General features: G+C 37.3%; 1 protein-coding gene across 2 annotated transcripts in view; it reads right to left on the bottom strand.

Moving 5' to 3' along the window:
- Positions 1-21922, bottom strand: part of Sec15 (exocyst complex component Sec15) — a 654019-nt gene that overhangs the window by 280292 nt on the left and 351805 nt on the right. For both annotated transcript variants that reach the window (XR_016546976.1, XM_090374206.1), the window contains exon 13: positions 17967-18046. Coding sequence is in view for 1 of the 2 variants with exons in the window: in XM_090374206.1 (XP_090230332.1) it covers positions 17967-18046 (80 nt within the window). In the remaining variant the exon portion in view is untranslated. The remainder of the gene's footprint in view (positions 1-17966; positions 18047-21922) is intronic.

The raw sequence follows: 21922 nt of genomic DNA, 5'->3' as shown, positions 1-21922 counted from the left end.
GCTGGGTCAGTGTGACTAGAAAACAGAAGCCAACTGGAGTTATGAACATTAAATTCACCAAGGAAAATTACCTCACTGTTAGGAAAGCTGGACCTAAGAAAGTCAAACTGCAAAGAGAGAAAGTTAAAGAGCTCCAAGTGATTAGTGGAGTTGGGAGAATGGTAGAGAGACAACAGATGAATTTGATACAATGAGGTAGAGAGATTTTAAGCCAGAGAAGGTCGAAAAGAGGAGATTCCAAATCACCAAGTCTCTGACAGGGAATGTCAGAACAGACATATGCACAAGTACCACCTTTGAGGCAAAAATAACCATACAATTAATTTGGGCAACTAATGTGAGCAGTAGTTGAATCAACCGATAACAGATTCTATCAGAAAAGTACATGGGGTTTGGCAGACTGCAAGGGAAATGGACATCATTGCGATAAAAATTGAGACCATGTATACTTGTGAAATGAACTAGGAAGTGTTTGGGGGGTTTAGATCCTTTCTCAGATAGGCTTACTCTATTACTTTGACATGGTGTATTCAAAAGTAAGAAAGAGTGGGGGAGACATGCTGTATGAAGTAATGAAAATTTTGGATAGGCCAAACACATAGCAAGAATATACCCAGATCCTTGACATAACGTGACCTCGACAATGCCTCCCACATAACACAATTTGGACTCCCTCCAGTCAATATCTGGCAGAGGACAGGTAGTAAGATTATACACTGGCTGATCCGGAAGTCTCCTAGAGAGTTACCAAAAGGTTTGGTCCAGTCTACTAACTAGCTAACATCCTCACTAACAGTAGATATATCGTGAATGATGTTACCATCCTGAATAAGGTACCACCTTTGAGGCAAAAAGAACCATACAATTAATTTGGGCAACTGATGTGATCAAAGAATGGTAAGATGCACACTTGATATAGATGTAGGAAAGGAAAGGAAAAAACTGATTCGAGTAAATAATATGAATAGAAGAAAAAGCAGCATGTACTGGAACTTAAGAACAGGTTTGAGCATCTGCATACTGCTCAGGACCAAATATCGACAAGGACTATTACAACTTTCTGAAAGTGATCAGAAACACAAGAAACCTATAGGGAAAAACAAATCCAAAGAAGAAAAAAATTTGTCAAGAAACACTTGTTATGATGAACCAAATGCAACAAATGAAGAGCAAGATAAACACTGACAAGCAGAAAATTGAGTATATTGAGTTATGCAAAGCCATTAGCAAGATACTCAAGAGAGGACATAACATTTAACACAAGAAAAGTAGAACAAGCATTAAGGAAAAACAAAGGACTGAAATCAGCAGCCATGAGCAGTAATCCAGAAAGACAAATGATACTGAAACTGAAGAATAGCAATGGTGTACTTACAAATAGCAGAGAAGGCATAACTCAAATAGCAGAAGACTACTATAGAGAATAATACAAGGAGCAAGGGAATGATGCCAGCAGTGGGGAAGATGGATTGCAAATTATCAACACATACAACATACCCGATATTCTTCCTGATGAGGTAGAACATGTGTTGAAGAAAATGAAGAATCAGAAAGCCCTGGGGGAAGATGAAGTTACTGTAGAGTTGTTAAAATTGGGAGGAAGAGACATAACACAAAAACTGACAAGGCTCTTCACAAAATGCATCAGAAAAGATGTGACGCCTAAGGAGTGGAATAATGCAATTATAGTTTTGCTGCATAAGAAGGGAGATAAATCAGAAATTGGAAATTATAGACCAATTAGCTTGTAATCCCACAAACCAAAAGTTGTTCACAAAGGTCATTACTAACAGATTAGATAGAATACTTGATGAGAATCAACCGAAAGAGCAAGTTGGCTTTAGGACAGGATTCTCAACTATGGATCACCTTCACATAATATCACAGCTAATGGAGAAAGCAAATGAATATAAAACACGTTATGCCTGGCACTTGTGGATTATGAAAAGGCATTTGACTCCATACAGCATAAGGCAATGTTTTGGGCACTGGAAAGACAAGGCATAGATACCCCATATATTATGATTGTGAAGAAAATATATGAGAATGCTACCTCCTTTATTTGACTAGACAAAGACAGTGGCAAATTTAAAATCGAGAAAGGAGTTTGGCAAGGAGACACAATATCTCCGAAGCTGTTTACTGCTGCCCTTGAGGAAGCTTTCAGAAGATTAGACTGGTCGCAGAAAGGGGTCAATGTGAATGGAGAGTACCTAAACCATTTACGATTTGCAGATGACATTGTTGTCATAATGTCACTATCCCAAAGAATTAGAGAAAAATCTTAATCAGTTATGCACAGTTAGTAAGGATTTTGGACTAAAGATGAATACGGCTAAACAAAAGTAATGATGAAGAAGTATGCCACAGAAATGGACATAATGATTAAAGGAGCAGTAATTGAAAAGGTGGAGTCATATATTATCAGGGACAAGTTATTAGCTGTAATAATGATAAATGGCTGGAAGTCAAGAGAAGAATAAATTTTGGATGGACAGCATTCAGGAAATATAGTCACATACTGAGGAGCAATATCCCAGTTGTCTGAAACGTAAAATAATGAACCAATGTATACTCCCCACCATGAGTTATGGAAGTGAAACTTTAGCACTTACCAAAAGAATGGAAGAGAAGCTGAGAACTACACAGCAAAGAATGGAACGAATTATATTGGGAATCAGACTGTTAGATAAGAAGAGAAACACATGGATTAGGTAGCAAACTCAAATGAAGGACATTCTTATCAAAACTAAAGAACTAAAATGGTCTTGGGCAGGACACACAGCTCGAAGACATGATGACAGATGGACTAAGAAAATAATAGAATGGCATCCAAGAGGAGCTAGAATAAAACCTGGAAGACAACGGCGGAGATGGATAGATGAAATTCATGAGTTTGTGGGTAGTAAATGGATGGCCATTGCACAAAACAGCAGGAACTGGAAAGTTGCTAGAAAGGCCTTCATCCTGCAGTGGATTGAAAATGGCTGATGATGATGATGATGATGATGATGATTATGATGATGACTAACTAGCGGCTGGCCTGCAACCACCATTTTAGAGCTGTACCCTCGAAATGTAACGAAGATTGGATCTCGCCATGATGTCCATCATAACCTCAAAAGTCTTCAGTTGTAATTCATGATAGAAGAGATGGGAAGCGTTGGCCGGAACTTAGCTCTGGAGACTAAACATGGGTTCCACCACTTCAAGCCTCCAATAAGCAAAGTGATTGTACTGCCTGGTAACACAGAGGCACGGTATTCCTCCATGTGGTGTGGGCTGCAGACCTCAAACCCTGCTCACATTGGTTCACACCTGGGTGGTCACCCACTGTGTGCTTGTGCATGGAGGTTATACCCACAATTACAAACAGTCCCAACATCATGAGGTGCAAGCAGAGGATTTGGCTGTCATAGCCCCTCTCGACTTTGCCAAAATTGGGTCCACTTGACTTGAGTGTCACCAAATATCAGTTTCATCAGCGTTTTAGACTCCCAGGGAGAGTACAGCTTGTCTGGCATATCTGAGAGAATGTCTGCGACAACCTCAAGGACCATCTAGCACTGAACCCGCTGCACACCAGGGTCAAAAACAGCAAGTACAGATATACCCTAAAAAAAGGAATAACCTGTACACCCTCTCTCACCTGATATACATGGATGACATCAAATTAGTGAATTCCGCAACTGAAACAACTCCAACAGCTACTATTGTCCATCAAGAGAACAACAGAACAACAACTAAAATAATTGAACAGAAGGCAATTAAGTGAGTGAGTATTTCCAGTAAAACAGAGCACAAATCTAGCAAGCCATTAGGAAGATTGACAAATGAAACACACAGACAGAAGAAACAAAGACAGAAAGAAGGGTGAAATCACTCCACAACAGACTACAAAGACCTCCATCAAGACTGTGTACATAAGATGAGAACGTTACCTCCTTTATTTGACTAGACAAAGACAGTGGCAAATTTAAAATCGAGAAAGGAGTTTGGCAAGGAGACACAATATCTCCGAAGCTGTTTACTGCTGCCCTTGAGGAAGCTTTCAGAAGATTAGACTGGTCGCAGAAAGGGGTCAATGTGAATGGAGAGTACTCAAGCGTTTAGGGCATAAGCCTCAAGCTATGTAGGAGTCTAGACTATGTATAAATATAGTGCAAATGCATCAGGAATACATAGCTGTATCTGAATAAATCAGATTATTAATAAAACGGCATCGTTTTAAGTTATATCTCATATTGTGAATACCTTCACAACGAGTTGCCATGATATTGCACTTAGTCTTTATACATAGTCTAGACTCCTACATAGCTTGAGGCTTATGCCCTAAACGCTTGAGTCTAAATACATGATACACCATCAGGCATCTCTCATATTGTGGAGTTATACTTCATAACTGTTTTGCCATCATTGCATCACTCGGGTACCTACCCACCCACCGAAGAAGGGCCAAATAGCCCTGAAACGGTGCCGTCTGGGTGGTGGTATCCATCTGAGAATAAGTAACATTAGTCTTCTCCTTAGGTGAAGCGTTACTTATTCGAAGTAGTGCAATATCATGGCAACTCGTTGTGAAGGTATTCACAATATGAGATATAACTTAAAACGATGCCATTTTATTAATAATCTGATTTATTCAGATACAGCTATGTATTCCTGATGCATTTGCACTATATTTATACATAGTCTAGACTCCTACATAGCTTGAGGCTTATGCCCTAAACGCTTGAGTCTAAATACATGATACACCATCAGGCATCTCTCATATTGTGGAGTTATACTTCATAACTGTTTTGCCATCATTGCATCACTCGGGTACCTACCCACCCACCGAAGAAGGGCCAAATAGCCCTGAAACGGTGCCGTCTGGGTGGTGGTATCCATCTGAGAATAAGTAACATTAGTCTTCTCCTTAGGTGAAGCGTTACTTATTCGAAGTAGTGCAATATCATGGCAACTCGTTGTGAAGGTATTCACAATATGAGATATAACTTAAAACGATGCCGTTTTATTAATAATCTGATTTATTCAGATACAGCTATGTATTCCTGATGCATTTGCACTATATTTATACATAGTCTAGACTCCTACATAGCTTGAGGCTTATGCCCTAAACGCTTGAGTCTAAATACATGATACACCATCAGGCATCTCTCATATTGTGGAGTTATACTTCATAACTGTTTTGCCATCATTGCATCACTCGGGTACCTACCCACCCACCGAAGAAGGGCCAAATAGCCCTGAAACGGTGCCGTCTGGGTGGTGGTATCCATCTGAGAATAAGTAACATTAGTCTTCTCCTTAGGTGAAGCGTTACTTATTCGAAGTAGTGCAATATCATGGCAACTCGTTGTGAAGGTATTCACAATATGAGATATAACTTAAAACGATGCCGTTTTATTAATAATCTGATTTATTCAGATACAGCTATGTATTCCTGATGCATTTGCACTATATTTATACATAGTCTAGACTCCTACATAGCTTGAGGCTTATGCCCTAAACGCTTGAGTCTAAATACATGATACACCATCAGGCATCTCTCATATTGTGGAGTTATACTTCATAACTGTTTTGCCATCATTGCATCACTTGGGTACCTACCCACCCACCGAAGAAGGGCCAAATAGCCCTGAAACGGTGCCGTCTGGGTGGTGGTATCCATCTGAGAATAAGTAACATTAGTCTTCTCCTTAGGTGAAGCGTTACTTATTCGAAGTAGTGCAATATCATGGCAACTCGTTGTGAAGGTATTCACAATATGAGATATAACTTAAAACGATGCCGTTTTATTAATAATCTGATTTATTCAGATACAGCTATGTATTCCTGATGCATTTGCACTATATTTATACATAGTCTAGACTCCTACATAGCTTGAGGCTTATGCCCTAAACGCTTGAGTCTAAATACATGATACACCATCAGGCATCTCTCATATTGTGGAGTTATACTTCATAACTGTTTTGCCATCATTGCATCACTCGGGTACCTACCCACCCACCGAAGAAGGGCCAAATAGCCCTGAAACGGTGCCGTCTGGGTGGTGGTATCCATCTGAGAATAAGTAACATTAGTCTTCTCCTTAGGTGAAGCGTTACTTATTCGAAGTAGTGCAATATCATGGCAACTCGTTGTGAAGGTATTCACAATATGAGATATAACTTAAAACGATGCCGTTTTATTAATAATCTGATTTATTCAGATACAGCTATGTATTCCGAATGGAGAGTACCTAAACCCATGGATCACAAGTGCATGGATCACAAGTGGGAGACTCTTTCCCGATGCACAGTGATCACCCAGATGGAATATAATCATAAACACAACCAGTTCACCAGGATAATACAAAAAAGGCTAGAGCAAAAATGCCAGTTGACCAAAGAAACTGAACCATAGTACATGTATGGACAGGCCATATTAGAGACCCCTTCTCTCAAACTATGCTGGGACCAAGGCATAACAATGGACAAGACAATCCCACACAACAAACCAGGCCTAACTTTTATCGGAATTCCTGCCTTCCTAATCACCCCTACCCTCCAGAAAACCAATGAGGAAAAGATCAGGAAGTTCTCAGACCTCAGAGAGGAAGTCAAAGAAATGTGTCATGATCATCCCAATTATTGGGTCAATCAATACATGATGCCAAAGATCCTACATGAGAACCTATCAGCAATAAGCCTCACAGTGCACATTTATGGAACTCCGGAATCTGCAATCCTGGACAATTAGAATAATCCTTCAGTCAATAATAGTAACCAGACAAAACCAAGCACCCTATGAAATTGGTACCAGTACCCATCATGGGGGTGGAAAAAAATCCCATAAGAAGAAAAATTCATAATAACAATGAAGGAAGACAGTGGAGTAAGTGGCACTGTCCACTTGATGCTCCACTTGATGCCAAGGCATCAAGTGGAGCATCGAAATGAATATGTAATCATGCGAGCATACTATGAAATAAACTAGCTACAGACCAATACGACAATGTACAGGTGGTTGGAATGATTCCCGGATATTCAGATAACCGAACAGCAAACAGCAGACCATAGAAGGTCCATCGCCACGAAGAACCTGATAGTTCCTGTAATCTTGGAAAAAATCAAACATGACACGAGCAATCAATTGCAAAGAACAAAGAATATGGACATGGAACTAGAGGAGGAAGATCAAGAAAAAAATTTAACCGAGAGCAGCTTGAAGCAGGAAGAGATGAGGTCATGATATCCAGAACAGAAGACAAGTGGAAGGATCTAACAGAATTCGAAGGAATGGACTCCACAAAGACCCACGTGATAATGAAACAGAGACCCAATAGAATCTTATGGAGAGTCACAGATCACCTCAATCAGCAAATAATACGGCATTACCTCAACAACAACAACAATGCATCATTGGATGTCATCCACACAGACGTATACTGTGCTGCCATAGCAGCACAGTATACGTATAGTCACAGTATACACAATGGGATTAATTGAAGAGAAACAAGAGACCAGCAGCAGAAGAACCGAAAAAAGAAGGAACAGCCAGCACGGGAAAGAAGAGTTCAGCAGAAGATAGAAAAATTACGAGTCAAGATTAGCCAACTGAACCAGTACCAAGAGGGTAATAGAAGTAAGAAATTGATTAGAAAAGTGAAGAGCATCTGCAAGAGTGACAGTGTCCACAGCAAACATGAAACCAAAAATCAGAGAACAGGAGAATACTTGTATGTACTGAAGCAGAACCTTGTCGCACTCAGCAGGCCTCTTCCTCCTCTTTTCCGAGCTATTGTCAGTCTCTTCATTGATATCATTCCTGAATTCTTTGGTGATCCAGAGTAGTTGCTGGAGTTCCTTCTCAGTTGTCATATAGAGTTTGTCATCCATGTACATCAGATGGGAGAGGGAGTGCAGATTTTTATTTCCTTCCTTGAAGTTATAACCATGCTTGTTGTTGTTGAGTGTGATGGACAGTGGATTCAGTGCTAGACAGAACCACAGTGGGATCAGCACATATCCCTGAAAGATTCCTCTCCTGGTAGGGATCAGTCTGGTTGTGATATTCTCTACCTTGTTGGCAGTACTCCATTTGACGATGGTTGCTTCTAGGAAGTTTGTCACTGTTGGATTGACTTTGTAGATCTTCAGCATCTCTATTAGCCAGCTGAGGCACTGAGTTGAAGGCTGTGCAATAATCTATGGGGGCAGTACACAGGTTGAGGCACTTCTTGTAGGCTTTTTCTATAACTGTGGCATCAATGGTTAATTACTCCTTGCATCTGCTTGCATACTTTCTGCTGTTCAGCCTTAATGTTATAGCTCTCCAAGTGGTCTGATATCTTGTTGGTTATGCAAGTGGTCAGGATCATCTTGTACATTGTTGGGAGATAGGTGGTCAGCCTGTATTTCACCAAGTTTCTTATGTCTTGCTCTTTAGCCTTCAGATATGCAATTAATTGAGTAAGAATCTCTGAGATGTCTCTGGGTGACTTATTCATGTAAACTGCGATTCCTTGTTTCATTACTATTATCTATACATTAAAATAATTTTCCTCCTAGTGATATTTATTCGGTCAATGGGAGAAGAGGAATGCAGGTTATGTGATAATACATAACAAATACTAAAATACATAACAGAAGCTTGTTTTACTGTTTAAGCATGGTTTAAGCCAATGGAGAAGAGGGATGCGGGTTATGTGATAATACGTAACAAATAGCAAAATATGTAACAGAAGCTTGTTTTACTGTTTAAGCGTGGTCATACTAGATAAACCTCGTGCACAAGGTTTATCTAGTATTTGTGTTTATCCAGCTGACCACGCTGTACCATTCTTGATTTCCATATGTAACGTAATTATGTATTCATAGCTGGGAAGAGACACACAGTGTTGAAAGCTTTTGTAAATATTTTATTTTATGAAAAGGAGCAAGTGTAGCAAGCAGGGGGCGAAGTCCCCTAGTTATTATTACTTTATTTTAACAATCTCAGTATTTTATATTTTGCTTCTGCCATGAAGTGTCAAGCAATTCTGTGAAGTATATTTCACTTTGTTTCTTTTATATATATATAAAAAAACTAAAATAAAATATATGCTTTTTATGCTTTTACTTTTTTCCCACTATTTAATTTTTGGATTATACACACACACACTTTATTATATACAGGATACCCTTGTATAACACGGTTATTAGGTTCCTGTAAAATGTCATGTTGTGCGGAAACCCGTGTTATACGGAACTCAGAAAAAGTACGAAAAGGAGGGTTATGTTCCAAAAGCTAAAAAAAATACATTATTTCGTTAACAAAATGTTAACAAAACTAACAAAAATACACCATTCTAGATTTCGTGTATCTTCTGCTCTCTTTAAAAAATCAGTAATCTGCATTTGTTTGCTTTTGCTTGATAAATCTTTGTGAATTTCATCTTATAAACTAAGCATTTTTGAAGCTCCCTTTTGAACTTTGGGCTCCTTTCATTCAAGAATCTGCAAAAAAACAAGATTCTAATTGCTCGGCTAACTTTATGCCTCCCCTATGCCTTTTAGCGTAAAATTTGGAGGTACAGAGTTTTCATCTGCAATATCATCATCTGAATTGATTTTACCTCCAATGCCATTTGCACCAAATCTGCTATGCCAGCTTCTTTTTCTACCAGAAATTCTTGAACGCCTCCAGTAATCATATCTTTTTCTTATTTTTTTTTAAGAGCATCAGCGACTAAAGTCATGTTACTCTGTGTGTATTCCCTATAAATTGCATGTGTCTTGAGGTCGATTTTCTGTTTTGCTGGATGAAAAAACTGGGTTTCTGGGAGAAAAAACCATGCTACCCTCACCCGAGCCCGGCTAACTCAGCCATATTGTGAAAAAGACCCATAAAAATTCCTCCCTCCCTTCATCAGCAGGATTCGAATTCTGGTCTTTTCCGCCCAGTGTGGGGAGGAGGGCGATTCTATCAACTGTGCTACCCATGAGGCCTTCAGTAGTCATATCATCAAAACCTTCCCCTCCTACCAATGTAGTAAGTTCTACTCTTGCACCAATTCCATTTTCTGCCCGTTCTATCATATTTCCTGAATGAACTGACCTCTGGCCATACATTTTTCCACAAGCATTTAACATTGAAGGTTTTACTTCTTTCAATGATAAAGCTACGATTCTGAAACAGTCCCAATTGAGAAATGTTTTCTATGCCTCCATTAGCATTAGCATTAGTAGAGGCATATGATGCCAGAAAGAAAGCTTATTCAGCATCAATAGATTCAGGATAAATTTTTTTCCAAAATCCATTGTAACGATTTTCTGATGGAATGAGTTTTAAAGGTGGATATAATGCTTTGATCTAATGGATGAATGAAAGAAGTTGTATTCACCCAGTAGGGGCTCACATCTGGTGAGTATGGGTTTGGCACACCCAGGGTCCTGAGCTGGATATCATCATTCTTCTCTTACTTGGTGATTCCTCTCTCTCTCTCTCTCTCACAGGGTAAAAGGGAAATTTTTTTTTGGCTGGTGCAGCATAAGCCTCAGGCTTCCTTGCACCATATGGCTAATAATAATAAGTATGACTGTGGCGGTACAAACATAACTTCAACATTTGGATGACAAATCTTTTGGATGGCCTGGTGTGCTATCCAATAGCATTAAAACTTTGAAATCTAGATTTTAACACAAGTTCAACAAGTACAAGTTCAATAGTATAGAACGTAACACAGGAATTTCCCAACAAAATAAAACACACGAATTTCTCAATATTTTTTTTTTGACTAGCAAGTCGACGGCAGGGATTCAAAGAGTGTAAACGTTGAAAATTTACATCCAACATAATAGCAGGGTTTCCCCTGTACAAAAGCTCAAAAATACCATTTTATGCGAGGTTTACTGAAATTCTGTAACCATGTTAGAGCAAAACTGTGTTATCTAAGTACCATGCTATATGGGGATTGGCTGTATTTTTATTATTACAATGAAATAATCTTATTTATCATGGGTTGTTAAGAATGTGCTATTGATATGAACCATTAATGCTATTGCTACAGACAACTGTTCATTACATGCACATGATTTAACTTAATTTCCTTGTATTGGATATATATATATTTATATAGAGGTAGTTCACGACTTTACAAGTTAATTCGTTCTTAGCACACGCGGAAACTCGTAAAGTGGGAATTTATTTCCCATATACATAATGTTAAAAATAGGGGTTACGTTCTCAACAATGAAATTAGCTAATTAGTTTGATTAAACAATGATTGATTTATCAAAAGAAATGAAAATGAGCCTGTAAAATCAAGCAAATTATAATAATAAAGAAATTATTTATGACTTACAAATGCTAAAGAATGTTTATTCTTCATCATCATCGACTAAATGCACACTCGTTGATCACACTCATTATTGGCTCGGCATTCGTTGGTTTGTTGCACAAGGAGTAGTCTTCTTCAGAAATGCTTCAAGAGGCATTTGTTTCCAAGATAATTTTCTCTTTTCTTTATAAATTTCAATAGCATGCATAAGCATTTTTTAAATGAACACAAATTGCAACTAACACGATTTGCATGGAGTAACAAGTTTACAAAGCTTAAAAACAAGGAATGAAGAGAAGAGTCTGAAAATTTATTTATGTTTTTTTTATACGATTTCAGTAAAGGCAAACATATTTCACCATAATAACATAAAAAACCACACAACTCCAGCTATCGGTATTTTTGCAAATGCAATAACATGGAGTTTACTACTCATTTATAACTGATTGTACTAACAGAAAAGCCCAATAAACAGGAAAGTAAAAATTATTTTTGTTTTTTGGTAGTGACCTCCAGAAATGTGTTTTAAAAAAATATCACGAAGGAAGTCAAAACTGATTCCTATAATGGAAAATATGGTAGCTAATTCAATTTACACTATAAAAACGACCTTTTAGAGAGTTATAATAGCAAAAATTTCAACTTTCAAGGTCGTGGAATGAATTACCAAAAAACACAATGTATTATTGGGTTAACATTACGATATTTTCATGATAAGATGGCATCTCTGGAACAGATTAATATCGTAGAGCAGTGATACACTGCATCGTATAGCTACGAACGTGGTTTGAAATGAGCTATTTATGAATGAATGAGTATATATGAATTATATATGAATGAGCTATTTATAAAGGAGGTAGCATTCTCATATATTTCCTTCAAAATCATAATATGTAGGGTATCTATGCCTTGTCTTTCCAGTGCCCGAAACATTGCCTTATGCTGTATGGAGTCAAATGCCTTTTCATAATCCACAAATGCCAGGCATAATGGTGTTTTATATCCATTTGCTTTCTCCATTAGCTGTGATATTACGTGAAGGTGATTCTTAGTTGAGAATCATGTCCTAAAGCCAGCTTGCTCTTTCGGTTGATTCTCATCAAGTATTCTTTCTTATCTGTTGGTAATGACCCTTGTGAACAACTTGCAGATGTGGGATAACAAGCTAATGGTCTACAATTTCCAATTTATCTCCTTTCTTATGCAGCAAAACTATGACTGCATTATTCCACTGCTTAGGTGTCACATTTTCTAATGCACTTCATGAAGAGCCTTGCCAGTTTTTGTGTTATGTCTCTTCCTCCCAATTTTAACAACTCTACAGTAACTTCATCTTCCCCCAGGGCTTTCTGATTCTTCATTTTCTTCAATGCATGTTCTACCTCATCAGGAAGAATATTGGCATGTCGTATGCGTTGCTAATTTGTAATCCATCTTCCCCACTGATGACATCATTCCCTTGCTCCTTGTATAATTCTCTATAGTAGTCTTCTGCTATTTTAATTATGCCTTCTCTGCTGTTTATAAGTACACCATCGCTATTCTTCAGTTTCAGTATATAATGAATTAGATAGTGTTATTTAATGAATTATTATTTATTATTCTTACATTTAGATTTCTAAATTATCTTAAAGAGTTTCTGCTGCAATATTTTTACTCTTGTTACCCTCTCTTCACTCCCTGTTTGGTTTGATCCTTAAGTTTGATTTAGGTTTAATTTCAACCATTTTCACTCTTGTCTTGCCATACTGCTGGCATTATTTTATTTTAACTCTCATTCTAAATTATTTGTATGGTTATATTTCAAGCTGTGATATTACGTGAAGGTGATCCATAGTTAAGAATCCTGTTCTAAAGCCAGCTTGCTCTTTCGGTTGATTCTCATTAAGTATTCTTTCGATTCTGTTAGTAATGACCCTTGAGAACATGTAGATGTGGAATAATAATTGGTCTATAATTTCCAATTTCTGATTTTTTTTTTTTTTTTTTTTTTTTTTTTATGAAAACCCCAAACACGAAAAGTATCAAAACCTATAGTACTTAGTACTGTACATGGGTTGAAGGAAAAGTATGGGGAAGGGGGATGCCGGAAACTTTTTTCTAGAGACTAAACATGAGTTTCGCCACTTCAAACTTCCAATAAGCAAGCAAAGTGGTGGTATTTCACCAGTTGATGAAAGTCATCTACTATCTAATTTTTATCTCCTTTCTTATGCAGCAAAACTATGATTGCATTATTCCACTGCTTAGGTGTCAAACCTTTTCTAACGCACTTTGTGAAGAGCCTTGCCAGTTTTTGTGTTATGTCTCTTCCTCCCAATTTTAACTCTACAGTAACTTCATCTTCCCCCTGGGCTTTCTGATTCTTCATTTTCTTCAACGCATGTTCTACCTCATCAGGAAGAATATCGGGTATGTCGTATGTGTTGCTAATTTGCAATCCATCTTCCCCACTCGTCATTCCCTTGCTCCTTGTATAATTCTCTATGGTAGTCTTCTGCTATTTTAATTAAGCCTTCTCTGCTGTTATAAGTAAACCATCGCTATTCTTCAGTTTCAGTATCATTTGTCTATCTGTATTACTGCTCATGGCTGCTGATTTCAGTCCTTTGTTTTTCCTTAATGCTTGTTCTACTTTTCTTGTGTTAAATCTTCATATATCCTCTCTGCCTCTCTTTCTAATGGCTTTGCATAACTCAGTATACTCAATTTTCTCCTTATCAGTGTTAATCTTGCTCTTAATTTTTCGCCTTTGGTTCATCATAACAAGTGTTTCTTGACTAATTTTTTCTTTTTTGGATTTCTTTTTCCCTATATGTTTCTTGGGCTTTATCACTTTCAGAAAGTTTTAATATTCTTCGTCGACATTTTGGTCCTGAGCAGTCTGCAGAAGCTCGAACTTGTTCTTAAGTTCCAGTACATACTGCTTTTTTTCCTCTTCTGTTATCTCAAAGACCTTTGTATTATTTACTCGAGTTAGTTTTTTCCTTTCCTTTCCTACATCTATATCAAGTGTACATTTTACCATGCTGTGATCACTTCCAACATTTACCTTATTCAGGACAGTAACATCATTCACAATATATCTTCTGTTAGTGAGGATGAAGTCAATTTCATTAGTTGTTAATCCATTTGGACTCTTCCGTGTCCACTTTCTGTTCACCCTTTTCTTGAAAAAAAAGTGTTCATTACTGACAATCCTTGAGATTCTGCAAATTCCACAAGTCTTTTGCCTCTTTCATTTCTTTAACCAATTTCAAAATTTCCTATAGTTCTCCTTTCTGCGCTGTTTTGTCTTTTTCCAACCTTAGCATTGAAGTCTCCCATAATAATAGTGTAGTGGGTTTTCTGCTCATCTAGAAGACTCAATTCCGGTGTACATTTCTTCAACCTCTTCTTCATTGTGGCTCGATGTTGGTGCATAAATCATTATAACCTTTAGCTTGTACCTCTTAGAAATCTTGAGTATTAGTCTTGACACCTTTGGTGATGTACTTGTGAATTCCAAAATGTTGTTTTTTAAATCTTTATGGACCAGAAACCCAACTGCACCTTCTCTCCTTTCATTGTTTCCATTGGTGTACAGCAGATTTCCACTTGATAAACTTATAAGTGATTCATTTCTTCTTGTTTCAGCCAAACCGATGATATTCCAATTCACATTTTCTAATTCCTTTTCCAGCTCTAATATCCTGTCTTCACCGATGAGTGATCAATACATTGTAACAGGCCAAGTTCAGTTTCCGTACATGGCAGCCTGGTCGTACCCAGAGCTCTGCTTCCACTTTTTTTTTTGTAGTTGTTGGCGCATCGGCTTCTGTGGCCATAATGCACCTCCCAAGGTTTTTGCTGTACTTTGATCCAAGCCCAAGGCGGGATTCGAAACCATGACCTTTGGGTTGCCAGGCAGGCACTTTACCCACCCAGCTAGCCCGGTCGGCAACTGCTTCCACTCTGATCCTCTCGCTGCCATAAGAGGGAGAGTGAAAGCCGCTGGGGACTGAGGGCCATTTGTTTTGTCGTGCTGTCATATGCTGGAGATTTTGGTCTTTTCCTCTTCACGCTGACCAGGCATCTTGAAGAGAACAACTCTACATGTTCGTTGCCACCTAAGTGACATAACAGGGCTTACCATCGAGGTGTGCATGAGTGGATTTTAGGGAGGCAGGCCAACTGGACTTCTCCTAAATCTTCTGTAATAGAAAGATATTGGATCAATCAGTGTTTTGGACTGAGTGTCTGATAACACACAGGATACCTGTTCCCCCTCTAAGCCCCTGTATATTTTTGCTGTATTCCTCCCTAAAAGGTCATTTTTATAGTGTAAATTTTATTAGTTACCAATTCAAATCATTAAATGCACTACACTTTCATCGTTATCCTATGTTATGAGAACCAATTTTGAACAGCTTTGTGATATTTTTCTAAAGCACATTTCTGGATGTTATGACCATAAAACAATAAAAACAATTTGCACTTACCAGTTTATTGGGCTTTTCTGTTGCTGCAAGCAATTATAAATGGGCACTAAACTCAATGTTACTGCATTTGTGAAAATATCGATAGCTGGAATTGTGAGCTTTTACGTTATTATGGCAAAATGTGTTTGCCCTTTACTGAAATCTTCAATTGTATAAAAAAACATGAATAAATTTTCAGAATCTTCTCTTCATTCCTTTTTTTAAAGCTTCGTAAACTTGTTACTCCGCGCAAATCATATTAGTTGCAATTTGTGCGTTCCATTAAAAAATGCTTATGCATGGTAATGAAATTTAAAAGAAAAGAGAAGATTATCTTGGAAATAAACGCCTTGAAGCATTTCTGAAGACGACGACTCCTTGTGCAACAAACCAATGAGTGCTGAGCCAATAATGAGTGATCAACAAGTGTGCATTTAGTCGATGATGAAGAACAAACATTCTTTAACATTTGTAAGTCATAAATAATTTCTCTATTATTATAACTTGCTTGATTTTACAGGCTACATTTCCATTTCTTTGGATAAATTGTTTAAACCAACAATGATCAATCATTGTTTAAACAAACTAATTAGCTAACTAATTTCATTGTTGATAACATAACCCTTATTTTTACATTATGTCTATGGGAAATAAATTCCTGCTTTACGAGTTTTTGCTTTACGAATGCATGCTAGGAACGAATTAACTCAAAGTTGAGAACTACCTGTATCCTAAAATGTCACATAGAGGTTTCTTTTTTGAGTGTTGGAAATCAACAAAGAATGTGTAAATATCGAAAAATATTTCGGTGTAGTTTTTATTGCCATTTTATTCATAATTATCAATGAAGTGTAAAAATAAGTATTGTTCACACAGCAGTCTTATCGCCACAGATAGTAAGAAAAGGATTACAATATTTATAGAATATAGTTTATAGGCTATTAATCCCTAGAATGTTACATTAATTTATTTAACAATTTAATATTAATAAATATTTATTTAAAGACTAAATGCACAAGGTATAATTCCATATGAGTTAAAATTAACTATATAATATCGGTGGAGATACACCATAGTTAACCCATAAAATTAAACTACATATGTTGTGTAACAGCATCGTTTCAATTATATCTCATATTGTGGCTACCTTCACAACGAGATACCAAGTATTGCACTACTTCGAATAATAACACTTCTCTAGTACAAAAGACTATGGTTACTTATTTTCAGTGGGCACCACCACCCAGATGGCACCGTTTCCAAGTTTGTTGGTCTTTCATTGGTGGGTGGGCAGTTACCCTGATAATGCAAACATGCCATCACAGTTGTGAAGTTAATTCCACAATACGAGAGATGCCAGGGTACCTGCCCACCCACCGATGAAAGGCCAACAAGCTTTGAAATGATACGTCTGGGTGGTGGTGGTGCCCACTGAGAATAAATAACAGTAGTCTTCTCTGCTAGAGAAGTATTATTATTCAAAGTAGTGCAATACCTGGTATCTCATTATGAAGGTAGCCACAATATGAGATAATTAAAACAATGCCTTTATACTACAAATGTAGTTTAATTTTATGGATTAACTATGGTGTATCTACATAGATATTATATAATACATATTTATATAAAAAATATTGACTTAATATTTTTTTTGTTCTGCACTGATGAAAATTTCATGTTAGAAAGTTTGATTCTCTTATATAAACATATAAGAATAATTCATAAATAATTCAAATAATTCATAAATACTTCTTCCCTAGTACCCAAATTCATCAACAATAGGCCCTTCTGCAAATAAGCAGCATTTTTCAGGGCAAATAATGAGGAAAACTAAAATATGTTAGAAAAAATTAACTGGTATACAAGGGCACAAAACAACAGAAAATTGCAAGTGCATTTCCATTCAACAGGCTAAAAGGAAATCACATATTGGATTACATGAGCAGGACCAGTCACTTAATATTTTTAGCCCAAATCTACAAATTCATTTGGTCTACATTTGAAAAGTAATATAAACTTGACAGATATCAGCAATAAACACAGAGATTCCCAAAAAGACATTAAGATTTCTGGAAATTTCCAAGGAAAACCATGTTGATGGGTTTAAAAGCTGGTTCACTGTACTTGATTTACATCTACTTTAAAAGTAGTTTTCAAGCTAGATTGAAAACAGATATATTATGTAAAACTTGATAGCTTACCCTGTAATAGCAGAAATAAATTCTTCTAAAAAGATACTTGCATCTTCTAAATAATTGGTATTTATCGTAATCTGAATGAGCTGAAAAAGTTTATAACATAATATATTATAATACTTTTACAGAAAAATCTAAAATAATCTAACTGCCACACAAAAAATAAGAACACTAGTTTTAACAAGGAAATAAAATGGAAATAATTTTTCCACCAGACCTTTAAAATATACCAGTGTAAAAGTTATATCCTAAAAATAAAATAGGAGAAATGCAACAACATTCACACACAGCAGTGCAGTTACCACCAACAGGACAAGAACCACTTCTTAAATAAATGATGAACTAAAATGAAGACAAGGAACTCACCAGCACCACTTCTTCAAAGCACGGTAATGCTTGTGAATTCTGAAAGGATTGCATTTCAGTTGTTGACTGCTATCAGGCCAAACATCAATATATATCACCATAACATCTGAATACAGACAGTTCTCGCTTTGAGTTTTTTTTTTTTTTTTTTTTCAAGCATAAACAAAATTGAAAATATGAACATTAATTGAAAAAAAAAGAATGTTGGTAATTCATTCCATGACCTCGGAAGTTCAAATTTTCGCTGCATAACTCCCTAAAAGATAATTTTTATAGTGTAAATTGTATCAGTTACAATTCAAATCATTAAACGTACTACACTTTATGTTATGAGAACCAATTTTGAACAGCTTTGTGATATTTTTCTAAAGCACATTTCTGAAGTCACGACCATAAAACAATAAAAACAATTTGCACTTTCCAGTTTATTGGGCTTTTCGGTTACTGCAAGCAATTATAAACGGGTAGTAAACTCGATGTCATTGCATTTGTGAAAATACTAATAGCTGGAATTGTGTGGGTTTTTACGTTATTATGGTGAAATGTGTTTGCCCTTTACTGAAATCTTCAATCGTATAAAAAACAAATTTTCAGAATCTTCTCTACATTCCTTTTTTTTTTTTTTTTTTTTTTTTTTAGCTTCGTAAACTTGTTACTCCGTGAAAATCGTGTTAGTTGCAATTCGTGCGTTCTGTTAAAAAAGACAACTCCTTGTGCAACAAACCAACGAGTGCCGAGCCAATGATGACTGATCAACGAGTGTGCATTTAGTCGATGATGATGAAGAATAAACATTCTTTAACATTTGTAAGTCATAAATAATTTCTCTATTATTATAATTTGCTTGATATTACAGGCTACGTTTTCATTTCTTTGGATAAATCAATTACTGTTTAAACATAAACTAATTAGCCAACTAATTTCATTCTTGATAACGTAATCCCTATTTTTAACATTATGACTATGAGAAATTAATTCCCACTTTACGAGATTTCGTTTTGCGAGCGTGCACTAGGAACGAATCAACTCGTAAAATCAAGTACTACTTTTACACCTCAATCAGATCACCTCGCAGGTGCCTAGTCTCTAGATGCTGCAATTTGCAAAACTTGAGCCTTTTTTGGTAAGAGCACACTTATGTTCACCCTCACCAATTTTGTTGCCCTTCTCAGTACTCGTTCCAGCAGCTCCTTACTAAAATGTGGCCATACATCCTTACTAAAATGAGGCCTCCGGGCCGGTATGCACACCGGCCTGGAGGCCTCATTTTAGTACTCAAGGTTTGGCCTAACCATTGGCTTATACAATGAAATAAGCACCCCCTTATCCCTGCTGTCAAAATTCATATATATATCACTGACAAAACCCCACGGGGTGGTTATAGAGAAATGGTATATTCCCCATAACCATGAGAAGTGGCAGCCAACTTTCACAATTACCTCCACCCAATCTTTCTCATCTATCCTGATTGTGGTACCACACACTTAAATTATTAATCTGGGATTACTGCTACCTATATGCAGTAATCCCAGTGAATAATGAAGTTTAACATTGATACATATGCATGTGTTAATGTTTAATGTTAAACTTCACTATTCACTTCTTAGTCCATCTGCCTAATTTATCTAGATAAACTAGGCAGATGGACTAAGAATAGCATACCCTCACTACTATCTTCAACAATTCTACCCACCTTCATATGACTTGCAAACAGGCATTAGAGCTGAAACATCTTCTTCATTAATAAATACTGAAAACAACATTAGTCCAAGAAGAGCAGTGCCCATTCATTAGCATTAACATTTAGCATTAGTAGAGACATTTGATGCAAGAAAGCAAGCTTATGCAGCATCAGCCAAAAAAAAAAATAAAGTAAAATAAATAAATAAAAAATAACCACTTCCACTTCACCCCTCTGTTCGTTCGAAATACCTGTCCAGCTGAGCCGTAAACTTATTTAGGCTATCAACTTCCACGACAAGGGATGGAAGTCTGTTCCACCTACCAACCACACGCTGGCTAAAGGCAAATTTCCGCACATCTATCCTACATCTGTCTTTCCTCACTTTGAACTTATGCCCTCTCAGGTGATTATTCTGAGCAAGAGGAAGGATCCCATCAGCATTGAGCATGCTCAAACCATTCAAGGCTTTGCACACCTCTATCAGATCACCTCGCTGGTGCCTAGTCCCCAGACACTGTAATTCGCAAAACTTAAGCCTTTCTTCGTAAGAGCACCCCTTTGTTCCATTCACTAATCTTGTTGCTCTTCTCTGTACTCGTTCCAGCAGCTCTACATCCTTCTTGAAATGAGGCCTCCAGGCCTGTATACAGTACTCTAGGTGTGGCCTGACCATTGCCTTATACAAGGGAATAATCACCTCCTTATCCCTGCTAGAAAAATTCCTATATATCATTGACAATACACCATGAGCTACTCTTGCAGCCCGTCTGCACTGCTCAGAGAAATTCATATCTGCTGCACAACCACCCCCAGGTCGCTTTCATTCTCTACCACTGTCAGTAGTACCACAGAGTTGATACGCTGCTCTGGGGTTGCTGTTTCCCATATATAGTACTTTACATTTGTCAATGTTAAACTTCATTTGCCACCTCTCAGCCCATCTGCTCAACCTTTCCAGATCCCGTTGCAGCAGCATAGTGTCAGTAGTGTCCTTGACAACCCTGCCAACCTTTGTATCGTCTGCAAACTTGGACATTAAGCTTGATATACCATCATCAATATCATTTATAAATACAGAGAACAATAAAGGACCCAATACTGAACCCTGAGGGACTCCACTAATAACATTAGTCCACGATGAGCAGTGTCCATTGATTACCACTCTGTCTTCTCCCCCTCAACCACCCCTTTATCCATAGCAGCAATTTGCCTCCAATGCCACACTGCTCCAATTTGTGCAGCAGTCTTCCATGTGCAACAGTATCAAAAGCCTTTCTAAGATCCAAGTATATAATATCAAAGTTATTCCCTGCATCCAGTTCTTTTGTGACTGCATCATAGTATCCAATCAAATTGGTCAGGCAAGACTTCCCCTTAACAAAACCATGCTGTGTCCGAGCTATAACTGAAGTCTTGTCTAGATGATCCTGCAGTGCTTCTTTACCAAGTGCCTCCATTAATTTTCCGGGAACAGAAGTTAAACTCACAGGTCTATAATTACTTGTGTCAGCCTTTGATCCTCCATTGTGAATTGGGGTCACATTTGCACATCTCCAGTCCACGGGTACCTCCCCTGAGTCCAAGGAAGCTCTCATAATTATGGCTAAGGGTTTGCTTACTTCCTTTGCTGCCTCCTTTAATATAACTGGATAGATCCCATCCACCCCAGGTGCCTTTCTTGTGTTTATCTTCAACAATTTCTCCTCCACTTTACTCTCAGTTATTAGAAGATTCTCTAGCTTACTCTCGCTGAATAACTCCTCATGTGTGAATGTTGATGCAAAATATTCATTTAGTTTGTTAGCTACCTGAGCAGGGTCATCAACAGTTGACCCATCGATATCAAGTGGACCAATCTGATTCATCCCCTTCCTTCTAGAGTTTACATAAGTAAAAAACTCTTTGCTGTTTT

Source organism: Mastigoproctus giganteus, chromosome 5 (genome assembly GCF_048544385.1).
Source record: "Mastigoproctus giganteus isolate SK-2022 chromosome 5, ASM4854438v1, whole genome shotgun sequence".
Taxonomy (NCBI): domain Eukaryota; kingdom Metazoa; phylum Arthropoda; class Arachnida; order Uropygi; family Thelyphonidae; genus Mastigoproctus; species Mastigoproctus giganteus.
Note: the sequence above shows the minus strand (reverse complement) of the source record. Positions and strands in the feature narration are given on the sequence as shown.